Below are 13692 nucleotides of genomic sequence, written 5' to 3' on the forward strand. Positions count from 1 at the left end.
ACACCACTGTCTGAAACGAACGATATCACCCGGTGAGCCGGGCCCATATACCTGACGCCGAACGGGGAGCAGCGCTCTGCGTGCGTGACCCGCGGTCTGACCTGACTCTCCTTCCTCCATTCTCCGGGCCGTGTCACAGCAGCCCAGCAGCAGCCCCGACCGAGGGGGGCCGCAGCATCACCGCCATCCTTCATCAGACAGGACGGACGGACGAGAACTGCCGGACGAAAGAAAAAAATTCGTCAACGGCAGTCCCTGCATATCGGAATATGGGGCGACGCAATGCCCTTGTGTGATGTTTAAAACATCCCAAACAGCAATGCACCCGAAACTCGCCAGTCTCCATTTCCCTGGGCACTTGCGCGGGGCGGCGGGGAGCCGCGACGACACAATTGTTGGTCGAGACCAACACATATCCAAGCCACCATCGTGAGGGAAAATATGCATGGCGGGGAACTGCGATTCCCGTGACGACTTCGGGCACAGAGTTCAGGGTCCTCCTCTTTTGGAAATTCTCCGTTCTTCCCGTTTCCTTCAGCTGTGCAGGGCATGCGAGGACCGCACCAACGCAAGCCACCATGGCGAGGAAGAATGCCCGGCGGGCCTGCGGTTCCCACGACGGCTTCAAAAGTTTCAGGGTCCCCTTTTTTTCCCCACCTCCGGTTTCCTCGTCTGTTGCTGGGCGTTCCCCCTTCACTCCCCACTGCTCCGAGACCAGGCCCAACCGCCAGATCGGTCGAGACCGCCACAGCCGGCCGCCGCCTGACCGACCGAGGACCGGCATCCGCCTTGGCGTAACCTCCTTTCCCTATCGGTGGCGGTCCAATCCCCCGTAGCATTCCTCCGGGCCGTCATCGTTGGCGGGGGGGTGGGAGGGGGGGGCATACCTGCCCTATAAAACGCCTCGCGCGCGGGCCTCCTGCTCGGGGGTTTGTTTTAATATATATCGTCCCTTTCCTTTGTTCGTTTCAACATTTTTTCGGTGAAAGAAAATCCGATATGGTTGCCCACTCCCGTAGGTGCGGCGCCACGCCCCGGCGCCGTCGAGCAAAGATGCGTTGGTGGCGGCCGCAAATCGTTGCCCCTCGAGCCGGGTAGATTCTTTTTTGTCGAAAGGAGTGGAGAGGGAGGGGGGCGTGTCGAGAATGAACGGTAAGCGCCTCCGAGCTAAAACATCAAACATTCCACGAGGGAGAGACAAAGAAAGGAAAGGAAGAGGGGGAAAAGGGGGAGGGGCAACTAGCTGTGGAATTTAAATTCAGGAACAGATGAAAGAGGTGGCTTTTTTCGCCTCCTCTTCCCGCCCCGGTTTCTTCTGCCCCCTGAACTAAGCAGATCAACGTCGAAATATCTCCTTTTCGAGGTATCGAACCGTGTTGAAGGGCGGGGGAGGGGGGGAGGGAACATCTCTAGCTTCCACTCCCTAGTTCCTAGACTTTGCCCGTAGTTTCGTGTTGTAGGCTGCGTATCATCGTGTGATGGTGCTCGCCCTGTTTGCCCCATCCCCTTAAAACCCCCGCGTCACGACTCGGGGATCAGAGGCGGCGCCTCGATGAAGACGGTCCGGTACCACTGTTTGAGCCTATCGCACTCGTCGGGGCCGGACGACGTCGAGCCGCAGTCCGCCGCCAGGACGACGTCCCACATGGCCCGCTCGACGTCGAAGCCGCTGCTCTCGACGAGCCCGCGGTCCGGCCCCCAGAGCCGCGCCAGCCGGCCGTCCGCGTCGGCGCGGAACATGGGGTCGTGCGGCCCGCCGACGGCGCCGAGGCTCACCTTGAACAGGTTGTGGTGGATGAACAGGGGCCTCGCGCGCATCCTCTTCCCCTCGTCGGGCTCCTCGCGCGCGTGGTCCGCGTCCGGGGCCGCCGCCGCCGCCGCGCCGAAGAGCCCGTGGTCCTCGGCCGGGTCGGCCTGCTTCATCCCCGACGTCTCGAAGGTGCCGTTGACCCACCTCCCGAGGACGGTGACTGGGGTCCGCACATCCCAGAAGGGCTGGCCGAGGGCCAGCGCTGCCTGGACGAAGGTCTCCTTGTCGCCCTCGCCGTGGGCGCCCTGCGAGAGCAGCGGGTAGTACCAGCGCGGGCCGTACCAGTTGTAGTACGCCGCCAGGAGCAGGCTCTCGGCGTGGGTAGCCTTGTCGTAGAGGAGGATGCCGGACTCGGAGCTGCGGCGCGCTAGGATCCGCGGCGGCGCGAGGCCGGCGATGCGGTAGTAGAGCGGCGAAGCCGTACCCAGCCAGAAGTCGGGCCAGGCGACGAGGCCGTGGGACGTGAAGGGGGCCGAGTCGAAGAGGCGGTCCGGCGCGCGGATCGGCCAGGCGTCCGAGTCGAGGTAGAGGATCTGCTCGAAGGGGGAGAGCAGCATGGCGAGGACCTTGTACTGGAAGTGCTCGACCTCGGCTGCGGCAGCGCCGTGGCCGCCGCGCAAGAGGTCCTCCATCACCAGGCACTCGACGTTCAGGGCCGGCAGGACGGTGTCGCAGAGGTCCGGGTCGCGCTCCGCGAGAGTGTCGAGGAAGAGGTGGACGGGGAGGACGGAGCCGGAGCGCCGGAGCATGAGGATCGACGTCATGGCCATGCCGAGATAGCCGCCGCCGGCCGTCATGACGACCCCGCGGGACCCCTTCCAGGTGGGGAGGCTCGGGGCGAGCGTCTTGAGCGAGGTGATGAAGGAGAAGTGGAGGGCTTGGAGGGTTTCCAGGTCGCCCTCGTCCATGTCGACGAGGCTTGGCCGGGGGCTGTCGCTATCTACCTTGTTGGGGTCCAATGCCTCTTCCGGGATTGGGGGTCCGGTGACATTGACGGGCGGGACAGCGGGTCTATGGGTAGCGAGGGCATCGCGGAGTTGCGTCCAGTAGTCATGCAGGCGTTCCGACTTTAGGTGCTCGGTTGCCGAGGGTGGCTTGGCGGTGGGCTTGTCGTATGGGAGGAGCACCGAGCCCATGCGGAGCGGGTGGTAGGTGAGGAGGAGGAGGAAGACGGCTGTTGGGATTATCAGATACTGCCACACTGGCCTCTGTCTCTTGGCTGGGAAGACGACGGATGTGAGCTGTGTCATGGTGGCCACTCCCAGCCGCCTTGCGACGCTCTTTGGGAAGCCGGTATGACAAGCGGGTGGTTAGGCCGGTTTAGTTAGTTGTTGGCAATCGTCGACGATAGTTGAAAGGCCAGCAGATGGAAACAAACAAGACAAAGGTAAAGAAAGGAAGGGGTGTTTTGTCAGCAGGTGCTGCTGACGTTGACACGAGTAGTCCTTGAGGCTCCTGGAAGACGATGATTTGCAGGCAGGCAAGTCAGACGCCAATGGGTAGGTAAGGCCGCCAACGGGCAATCGCACCCCTTCCAAAATCCAGCAAACGGACAAAGATGGGATCGATGCAGGGTGACATGAGGAACAATATATATCAAAAGTCCCATGATGTAAGGTATGTTACCCATACCCAGGGTCCTGAAGCTCCCCCATGCACTTACATGGTCTGGACTGGTCATACGCTCGTATGCAAGTTTCGACTCCCTTCCTGGCACCCGTCCACGACGCAAAGCCCGGCAGTGCTGTGGTTCCCAGGGCATGTCTCGTCGGGATTCAAAATAGTCGTGTACAACATTGAGCAAATAGTCCCGAAGAGCCTAGGTACAACCTGCATTTGCTGCAGGGAAGAGGGGAAGGGGGAGGATTTGACAAATTTGAGGCTCATGGTCAAATAGACTCAAAGGAATGGTGACGATGGGGACACAAGCTTCGCAGTGGGTATTCGAAGGTTCTACGTGGCATTGTCAGAAGAGTTGGTGCTGTTCCGGGATGCGGCTGTGTTCCGATGTCGAGTCTTTTGACCTCACGGCTGACTGTTCCGAGGCATCTCGTGTTCGATGAGGAGCTCGTATTGGGGGCTGTGGGCGATTAGTGAGTGCCAATATGGAGAGCAAGGTACGTATAATAGGAAGGACAATGGTGTGATGCCTAGCGTTGTTTGTCTAACGTGCAGATTTTGGGGCCATGTAGCCTGCATCCCAACGGTGTTTGACGTTCTTTGATAGGATGAGAGGCAATTGCCACGAAGGTAAATCGGTCGCTGTAATGAAGTCAAGCTGCCAAGGATACGAGTGAAATGCGTATGAGAGAGCCACACAGGACGTCGGCAATTGAGAGCCTTCGAGCTGGGATTAAGAATAACTTTTGACGCAGGGCACAAACGGGATGCAGCAGAACGGACGACTGGGTTTTCTGGCAACGGGATAGAGGTGTACTTTTGTCGTGTACCCATTCTCCAGGGAAAACCAAGGTAGAGATTTAACGATCAATTAAGCTGTGGGTCAGTGCACGGGTAGAAGTGGATCATCAAACAGATCCACAATCTGCGGGGCGTGGGTGAGGTGAGGTGAGGTAATGTGGCAGCGGCGCTGCAGATTGGCAGGCAAGCGGTAAGGTGCGGCAGAACCTTTCGCTCTCCAAACTTTTTGGACGGGACCCTGGCGGCGATCAGTGCGCTGCCGTCGTTGGTGAAAAGAACTGGAAGAAGAAGAAGAAAAAGAAACCACACAAATTCCACGATACCCCGAGTTGCAATTGGAAGCGGCAGCAAGAGGCGACCGACAAAAGACGACACAATGACCAAGACGGCCAGCGCAAAGCGCAAGCGCGCCGAGAGAGAGGCCCTCAAGGCCGGCACCCAGACCAACAAGCGCGCGAAAAGCTCCCACAACGGCGCAAGCGCCTCGGCCGATGGCAGCAACACCCCCGACTCGAATTCCGACGTCGCGGAGACCAATGCCGCGGGCTCTGGCGCCAGGCTGCCCAAGGTCTTGCTGGAGAAGAAGCTCTTTGTCGAGAACTCGACCGGCAAGGACCGCGTGCGCGAGGCGAAGCTGTACGACCTGCTGAGCAGCGAAAACGAGACGGACCGCCTCGAGGCCGCCGGCGCCATCATCTCCAGCCTCCTCGACGGCGAGGGTGTCCCGGAAGCCGTATTGAAGCGGCACCTCGACTGGCGTCTGTTCCGCGGTCTTGCGAGCGGTCGCGCGGGCTCGAGGTTGGGCTACAGCATCGTCCTGACGGAGATTCTGAGCCAGCTTCTCGGCCCGCCGCGAAACCTCTGCCTCGAGAAATACCCCGGCCTCGAGTTCGGCCAGGTTCTGGAGATGTTGATGGAGAGGACGCATGCTGGAGGCAACATGCCGGGTCAGGAGGAGCGCGATCTGTACTTTGGGCAGCTGTTCGGGCTCGAGTGCTTCGTGCGCGCGCGCATCCTGTTCAACACCGAGGACTGGGCCGACAGGTGGAACGAGGTGCTGAGGTTGCTGGTGAAACTCGGCAACAGGAAGATCTGGCTCCGGCCGCAGTGCGGATGGGTTGTGGCACAGGCGCTCGCGCAGCTGGAGCGGGACCGCGTCGAGATGGTCCTGCAGCAGCTTGTCGAGTTTGGCTGGGCCAAGACGCCCGAGGGCGTCGGTATCTGGCTTGTTGCGTTTGAGCAGTGCCCTGATTTGAGCAGCGGCGACCAGACCACGCACCATCATCCGCTCTCGTCGAGGAACCTGGGCGAGCTGGCGACCATTCTGAAGGAGAGCGGGCAGGACGACGTGGAGAAGCAGCAGCAGCAACAGCAGTTGAGGAACCGCGGCTACAAGAACAGGCAGGCGAACTGGACTCCTCAACTTCACTTCGTCTGGGACCTCATTGTGCGACACTTCTTGCGCAGGGGACCCGAGCACGTTGACGAATTCAAGTCGTTCTGGAAGCGCGTTGTGGATGGTAAGTACTACCAGTGTGACGTCGCAGAGAGATACACAAGCTAACCAGCGCATTACAGACAACTTCTTTGCGAAGACGGCCACCGAGGGGCAAAAGTTCCGAGGCTTCCTGGTCTTCCAAAAGATGCTCCAGAGCTATGCCGACATCGATGACCTCCTCGACGTGCTTTTCAGCAGAAACCTGATGACTTGTCTCATCAACCAGGCCTCGCAGGAGGACCGATTCCTGCATCGCGCGGCTCTCAAGACCCTAAAGGTCATCGAGGAGACGTCCGCATTGCACCCGGAAGCCACCGGCATTATCCTCGACAACCTGATCAACAACAACGGACTGTACCGCTTCGACGTCATGACCAAGAGCAAGACAGTCGACAGGATTCTCCAGCATGTGAAGGCCGAGACGGGCGAGGATGTCATCCAGGTTCTGAGCGGGCCTGTGATGAAGACTTCCACCACATCGTATGTCTCTTCCCCTGAAAGTTTTTTTGCGGCTTGGCAACTAACCGATGCGTAGAAGGGACATCAACACGGTCAAGCTTGACCTGCGCGTCTATATCGAATACATCTTCCGCTTGACCACCTCGGCACCAGAGTCTGGGCTGCAGGAGCTGACCTCGCTTGCATATGCTAAGCCCATATGGATCCCAGAGAACGCCAATGCGCTGGTAACGGAGCTGAGCAGAAGTCGTCTCCAGTCTGCCTTTGCCAAGCTCTCGCGCAAGGCGGAGGACTCAAGCTACCTCTGCAAAGCGGTTCAGTCGATCAACCCGGAATACATCCGCATGGAAGGGGAGATGAAGACGGAGGTCAACCAGGCGCGGAAGCGGCTGGAGAAGCTTATGAAGAAGGGTGCTGTGGCTGGCGAGGGTGCCACAGACGAGGCCAAGGTCGCCCAAGGCCTGGCGCTCCTTCACGCCATCGCCATCTTCCAGCTCTACAACGAAGAGCCGGATGCGTTCCAGCTCCTCAGCGATCTCAAGGAGTACCAGACTCGTTTGCAGACGGATGAGGAGGGCGCTGCAGAGTTCCTTGTGGAGATTCTTCTCGCGCTCGTTTCCCAGCAGTCCTCTCTTTTGCGCGAGATTTCTCAGCGGGTGTTTGGCTACTTCAGCAGCCGCGTGTCTCCAAAGGCGATGGAGCTGCTGCTCGACGTTCTCTCGGCCGACGAGAGCGCCAAGGGCCAGCAGTCGTTGTTTGACGTTGACGTCGATGATATCGATGTTGAAGATATGGAGGAGGATGAGGAGGACGACGAGGACGACGAGTTGGGCTCCGATGTTGAGGTAGACTCGGACGTCGAGTTCGTCACCCTCAACACCGGCGACGACGAAGACGGCGAGGAAGAGGAGGAGGGTGACGAATCCGGATCCGATGACGAGGCTGACGACGAAGAAGCCAAGAACCTGGAAGCCCTCGACGACGCCCTCGGCAAGATCCTCAACAGCCACCGCCTGGACAAGGACCAGGAGGCCGACTCCTCGGACAACGACTCGGACATGAGCGACTCGGACATGCTAGAGCTCGACGGCAAGCTGGCAGAGGTGTTCAAGCAGCGCGCCAAGAGCGCGCCGAGCAAGAAGAAAGAGCGCAAGGCCGCCAAGGAGTCCGTCGTCAACTTCAAGCGGCGCGTGCTGGACCTGCTCGAGATCTACGTCAAGAACGAGGCGGCGAACCCAACGGCGCTGGCGATCCTGCAGCCGCTGCTGCAGGTCGTCCGCACGACGACGATCAAGACACTCTCCGACCGCGCGTTCGAGCTGATCAAGGACTACCAGAAGAAGCTGCGCAAGACGAGGTCGGGGGCGAACAAGGGGGAGGCCAACAAGGAGGAGGCAGTCGAGGTCCTGAAGGGCGTGTACGAGGAGCTCAAGGCGGGCGAGACAAAGGCGCACGCCAAGGCGGCGGTGCCTGCCTGCCTGATCGCGGCCTCGAGCGTGTTTCACGCCGGCAAGGGCGACCGCGCGGCCGTTGATGCCGTGATTGGCGATGCCGAGGAGTCGGCGGTGCAGCAGGAGATGAAGAAGGCGTGGGATGAGTGGTGCAGGAACCAAGAGACCCTCAAGAAGCAGGCCGGTGCTGCGAAGAGCAAATAAAAAAGTGTGGTAGATAAAGTGATGGCATATCAGAAAACGGCGCATCGGGCAAGGGGTAGGGTAGGATAAAGACTTGATTTCGATCACATTTTAAAAAGCATTGGCCATCAGTGGCCGTTGGAAGGTTCTGGGCTTGAGGTTTTGTAGATATTAAATGACTAGAGGTGCCTTCCATATTTTCCGCAAAATCAACACGCTCTTGTTCAACTTCTCGTCTCCTACGATGGTCCTTGAAGTGGTTGGAGAAGGCGTGTAGACCAATCTTTCTAGTCTCCGCCGGTGTTTTTTACCTTATGTTCTTCCTAGGCACATTTATTTTCATCAAGATTTCCCCATTATTGCCTGCAGAAGCGTTCTCGAGAAGGCATTTTTAGGCATGACAGAACCGAGGACAGTGTACCGGAACCCAGTATGTTTGAAGGCAGCAGAACATCAAAAATAACCAACCTGTGCTTGCAGCAACTCTATATTCTGCCCCACAGCAGAATGAGAGGTTTCGTCCGAGAAAGCAGCTTCACTACCCTGAGGGGTGGTGCTTACCAGGCTGCTCAATGCTGATGAGGTAGGCTTGAGCTTTCTCCATTGTAACAGCATGAGCCTCCTGGAGTGGACCAAGGAAGTTGTACCCATCAGAGCTAATTCGACTAAACTTGTCGGGAGGAGTAGCGCCAAGATCAGCAAACCGGCGATCAAGATGGTAGGGTAGGCAGGTCTCCTCTCGGAGAACCTCATACCACGAGGTGTCAAGGTGGCCCTCCTGCTCCGGCTTGAGAGTATGATCGATGTCCGGGTTGCGAGCTGTCAGGGGGCCTGTCTCAAAACGAGGAAGACGAGACACAGAGCGAGCCAGCTCCGGGCCGTCGAGGCTTAAGACTGGTGTTGGGTTTCCAGATAGCCATTCCCGTTGCATACTAGCACATTCAGTCAGTTGAACGGCCCGAGCCTCCATCCCATACAAACGCTTGCCAAGCTCCTCCTGCTCTTTTAGCCACATGATTGCCTCGGGGTCTGGGTTCTCGATCATATGATCAAACTCGTTGGTCCCAGGACGGTCTGGGGCTAGCTTGGATCGAATTACTTTGAGTACCCGATGCAGACGTCCTTCCTTCTTGAAAATACTTGCGACTCGGCTAGCCTTCTCACCTAAGCAGTTGAAGAGCTCGTCCATGGATGTTTTGTTGTGGAAGCTGTTGATTGTGTGGTTAATGAGGAATCTGTACATGGGCTGAAATCACCATATATGCTCAATCGAAAACGACCCTAGGTCGTCGCAATTGCCCAATCAACAGCTGTTCTAGGTGATAATAACTACTTGTTTCTAAACACGGGAACTGTTCAGTTGGTAAAGGGGTGCTCAGAGTGATTCCTCGGCCTTAGAGTAGCACAAGAGTTGGGACCAGAGACCCAAGTTCAGGCCCGAGATATTCCATAAGAATCTACAGAAATCTTTTTGCAAGAAAGCAGTTTTTGCACCTCCTCCACCTCTGCTCACTTCTTCCTCTTTTCCTGGGTACTCTCTCATTCGTCTGTCCATGGACATATACTAGCTGGTTTGTAAGAGAGTCTTATTGTATAGAAAGTCAAAAGCTCTGTATAATGCTGATTAGAGGAGTTTGAGCTTACTTGCCTCTTTTATACCTATAACCCATTTTGTTTGGTTGACACGCTATCAGTTTTCACGTAGATGCCTACAGCTAGCCCCCTGGTGTCTCCGATGTCATGCAACAGGCTTGATGGGGGCACACAGTCTGCCGTCTTATAGCTGTCCATAGTTACAACATGAGAGAATAACATGATTTCCAGAGAGATGAAACCACAGGCCTGGACTTAACGTACGCAAGTCTCCTATGCCAAATGTGTAGTGGCCAATGAGGCTGCATCGCAACGCACAATACCTCGGGAATAGAGAAAGGGAAAGGCTTAGAGGCACTCAGAATTTCCCCTTTTTTGCCTACAATATCTTAAACGGACATTATACCCAAGAACTTAAATCAGCCCTAAAGCCTACAAATGTTATCTGCCATAATTCAAACAAGTCATCAGGGTGGATCACCAACCTGTATCGGATCCGGTCCGTGTGTGGGGCACCGGAGTTCACCCCGGGGGGCCCATGACTATGTTACTATGGCAAGGCAGAACGAAGCGGTCGTAGTGTCCACACGCGTACTACTTGAAAAGCTTTTGTACTAGTTTTAGCGATGCATACTACATCTGTCTGTTGTTCTAACTTGTCTCACGATCATCCCCAAAAAAACATACTCGAGCGAAGCTAAGTAGTATTGATACCCAGTCAACGAAAGAAACCGGCGGTAGATTTGGGGGATAAGTGAACAAAGATAAAAACCTAACATGAAGCGAAGGAATTGCCTGCTGAAGAAAATGATATTGATCCTTATGGAAAGAGAGATATGCAAAATGCATTGGAGCAGCTTTTTTGAGGTGATTAGAGGCGATGATATATTCCAGACGGACAACACTCTCAGTCTAGAATCGAGTACCGTCGATGATCTCTAAATCAAGACTTCGATTACAAGCTCTGCCAAATACATCCTAGCCAAGTTTAACAATGGAGCAACTGATCATCATTTGCAATAGAATTGAGATCAGGCATCTCTGTCAACTCAATTGTTCCCCAAATGGAGTTGTCAGTCTTCTACCCTCCTGTATGGGAGACCATGCGCATGTTTATATTGACTGCCGTATTGGTTATGAAAAACAAGGATTCTTACAAAAGTAACAAACTCCTCATGCATCTGGTAGAGCTGCGAAGAGAATGTCGGTTCTTTGCGCAACTGATCTTTACAACTTCAACACACAAGCGCTGGTGATTTTGTATTCTGACAGGTAACAGTGTTGCGAGAACTATTAGGGCCAACTGATGACGCTTGGAACTTGGCTCCACCGCGAGGCGGAACTGGAATGATGTTAGGCGGTTTAGGTACGGCAGAGTAGGTGTCCCCAGGTCGCATCTGATAAGGTCTGGCAAGGGTATACGAACTAGTGGATATGGGCATTCGAAACTGATGACACAGAGTCTTGCATTTCACTCGACATTGTCGCTGGATCTGGATCAGGCCTCTCTGGAAGATTCTCGACGCCTTTGTATTATTCCAGGGGCATCATTTTGGGCGAACAAAGAAACCAAGGTTGTGGTAATATAAGGGATTGCAATAGTGCGACTATTATCACATGGTGTCATAGAGTAGCAAAGTTGCCTACGGCTTGAAGGGGTCATGTGAATCGATCACTGTCTAGAACTTCGTTGCCGTGATAGATTTTGAGAGCCTTCCCACTAACAATAGATGACGTATGTGGAAGCTGGAAATTTGTTCTAGGCACCATATCACCATTAATTGGGAGGCTCGATTTCGTGGCCACTGGCAAGCCTCTTCAACATATATCGTGAGATGCCGGGCGCTTGAATAGTAAACAATCAAGAAAACCCCATTTAGTTGGCTTGTCGATGTTGTTTACGTTCTCGGCATTACTATATTTGGGAACCAAGCCTTTTGTCACACAGTCAACGGATAAAAGTGGCAACTTAAGATTTCCCTTTGCTACGACTTAGACTTGCCTATGGGTTGTGGTCAATGGCAAATGATCCCTGTCCCATATGCCCTAGATCAAGGTACAAACTGGCGTTGGAAGCCCTGATTGTTCTCATTTCTTTCAGTCTACCAGCTGCGAAACGACGGTTTTGGTCTTGTGATCCGAGTAAGAGCTCACCAGGAATGAATTAAAATCTGCACATCCGCCAGGCATGAAGTTCTAATGAATCCCCAGCACGATCTCGCTTTTGAACTCAACATCCCGAGCACAGGTCTCTTGCACCACGGCCCAGCAACTGATTCGCCTGATATCAGGTTGAGACCATTCGACCTGCCCTAAGAAAACCAACATGTGTGTCCAACTATGGCGAAGGTACTTTTGCCCCAAGGCACCCAATTTCGGACCATTGGAATCTCCTGGCAGAGAACAAGATCATCCCCTGCCCAAAGCGGGAGTAAACGGGCACCACCTGATCCTAGAAGACGAAAACATCTTCAGAGAGAACCAAGAGGACCCCTTTGACAACGTACCTCAGGATAGACACATCCATTGGGCTCACAACTTAATAAGATGCGCCCATCGACATTCGAAACACTGCAGTAGAGCGGACTGCTTTGGGATGAGAATCCAGTACATTGACGGAGCGTGTCCGTACTGCACCGGCGATATAGACCTACACGTCGAAAACAATGACCAGGTCCTGGTTGATTACAGATACGGACCAAGGGTCCCCGGTGCTGGGGTTCAGCTGGATGCAGATGTAATGAAACGGTTCCAAGTCTACAAGGAACAGTACCTGCGTCAACTCCTCCGCCTGATCTTGCGCATGCTCATGAAGCCCGTGTCAATGCAAAGCGAAAGCATGGAATGGGAGGAGGTCATGCGCGTCGTTTGGCCCGAGACCTGGTGCAAGCTACACAAGGAACACATCGGTCACTCAGCCCACAGTTGCGACTGTATACCTATGAAGGAGGAATGGAGTGCTAACCTGGCGTTCTCCATGCGGAAGAATGAGGCACAAGCCATCCTCGAAAATCTCGACAGGACCACGGAAAATAGTAGCCCCTTTTGGTTCTATGCTGATCTTATTTATGAGCAGGGTGCGGATGGCCATGAGCAAGCGGTAGACTGGGAGCCACACGAAAGGGCGCTTGCACTTTATGAAAGATACCCGGAAAAGGAAGACTTTCCAGAACGCCAGATGGCGTTCGTGAACCTGCGCCCGGACGAGTTCACCGACCGCGCTACGAGACTCCTTGAAATGTCCAGACGGTGTCATGACAAGCTGCAGACGAGAGGTCGGAACGTCTCCGAGAAATACCCAACTAGTTCGAACTTCGCGATGCGTCGTTTATATTGGCTTGGACTTGGCGATTGGAGTGTTACGCTCCACCGGCGTCGACAATTTCTAGTCTGGGTATTCAGGTTCATCGCGCTCGACGCCGGCCTCGACCACAACGTCATGATGTACCTGGGCGGTGCCCTTCTCGCTATTATGAACCCCTGGCCCAACTATGAGATTAACGACCACCCCTCGCACCCGGAACCTCAGGCCCTAGACAGTCGGCTGGTAGCTCATGACATCCTCCAGGAATGCATGTATTGGGTCGAGTTCCATTGGCCCGTGGACGGTAACCAATCCATAACGGACGGTTTTGAGAGGTCAATTAGGATGAGCTGTTATCTTATCCGGACCGCTGAACGCAACAAGATGATCGCCATGCGGGATATGACCTCGAGGAACAGGACTGCCGATGCCAAGACACAAATGTACTCAACGACGTCTGCGGTGGCCATTCAGGAAGGTTCCTTGATATGCTGCCTCTGCCGGGACGAATGGGATCAAAACCCTTGCCACGAACCTGTCAAGCTCCCGTGCTGTAATCAATACATTGGGCGCAGGTGCCTCAAGAGCTGGCTGGCGTCCAAGCCGATCCGTGGGGCCGAGTTCGGCATGGCGGAGACGGCGCAGACGTGGGCGACCGAGTTCCGTTGCATGCTGTGCCGCGGCTGGATCGGCCAACACTTCTCGCCCAACGTCAATAATGGGCTCCAGAATGGCCCGTTCAACATCCGTGGTTTGAACTTCCACGATGACTTCAGAAGCACGCCGCAATCCGCAGCGTGGTGGGATGATCATTCAATGCAACTAGATCCGTAGATTGCGGCGAGCAAGTAGGAAAAGGGCGAGACTGGAAACATTATCTACAAGAGCACATCACAATGTCTTGGGGATGAGGTTAAATACAGGGGAGGCAGTGCCCTTGAAGCAAGGCTAAAAGAGTTGTTTCAGTAGAAGA

General features: G+C 55.2%; 4 protein-coding genes across 4 annotated transcripts; 2 read left to right on the forward strand and 2 right to left on the reverse strand.

The window, feature by feature from the left end:
• Window positions 1–1521: 1521 nt before the first annotated feature.
• On the reverse strand, window positions 1522–3060 carry EsH8_VI_000273 (alpha-mannosyltransferase; the record flags this gene model as incomplete). The annotated part of the gene is made up of 1 exon (XM_083271526.1): window positions 1522–3060. One exon carries the CDS (start codon window positions 3058–3060, stop codon window positions 1522–1524), a length of 1539 nt encoding a protein of 512 aa, XP_083126700.1.
• A 1547-nt stretch (window positions 3061–4607) lies between these two features.
• On the forward strand, window positions 4608–7843 carry EsH8_VI_000274 (DNA-directed DNA polymerase; the record flags this gene model as incomplete). Its single annotated transcript, XM_083271527.1, has 3 exons — window positions 4608–5751; window positions 5810–6209; window positions 6265–7843. The coding sequence occupies 3 exons, from the start codon at window positions 4608–4610 to the stop codon at window positions 7841–7843; spliced, it is 3123 nt and encodes a 1040-aa protein (XP_083126701.1).
• Window positions 7844–8360: 517 nt separating this feature from the next.
• On the reverse strand, window positions 8361–9065 carry EsH8_VI_000275 (uncharacterized protein; the record flags this gene model as incomplete). The annotated part of the gene is made up of 2 exons (XM_083271528.1): window positions 8361–8896; window positions 8987–9065. 2 exons carry the CDS (start codon window positions 9063–9065, stop codon window positions 8361–8363), a joined length of 615 nt encoding a protein of 204 aa, XP_083126702.1.
• A 2676-nt stretch (window positions 9066–11741) lies between these two features.
• EsH8_VI_000276 (uncharacterized protein) lies at window positions 11742–13553 on the forward strand (the record flags this gene model as incomplete). The annotated part of the gene is made up of 1 exon (XM_083271529.1): window positions 11742–13553. One exon carries the CDS (start codon window positions 11742–11744, stop codon window positions 13551–13553), a length of 1812 nt encoding a protein of 603 aa, XP_083126703.1.
• Between the last annotated feature and the right edge of the window lie 139 nt (window positions 13554–13692).

This window comes from Colletotrichum jinshuiense, chromosome 6, assembly GCF_051148585.1.
Source record: "Colletotrichum jinshuiense chromosome 6, complete sequence".
NCBI lineage: Eukaryota > Fungi > Ascomycota > Sordariomycetes > Glomerellales > Glomerellaceae > Colletotrichum > Colletotrichum jinshuiense.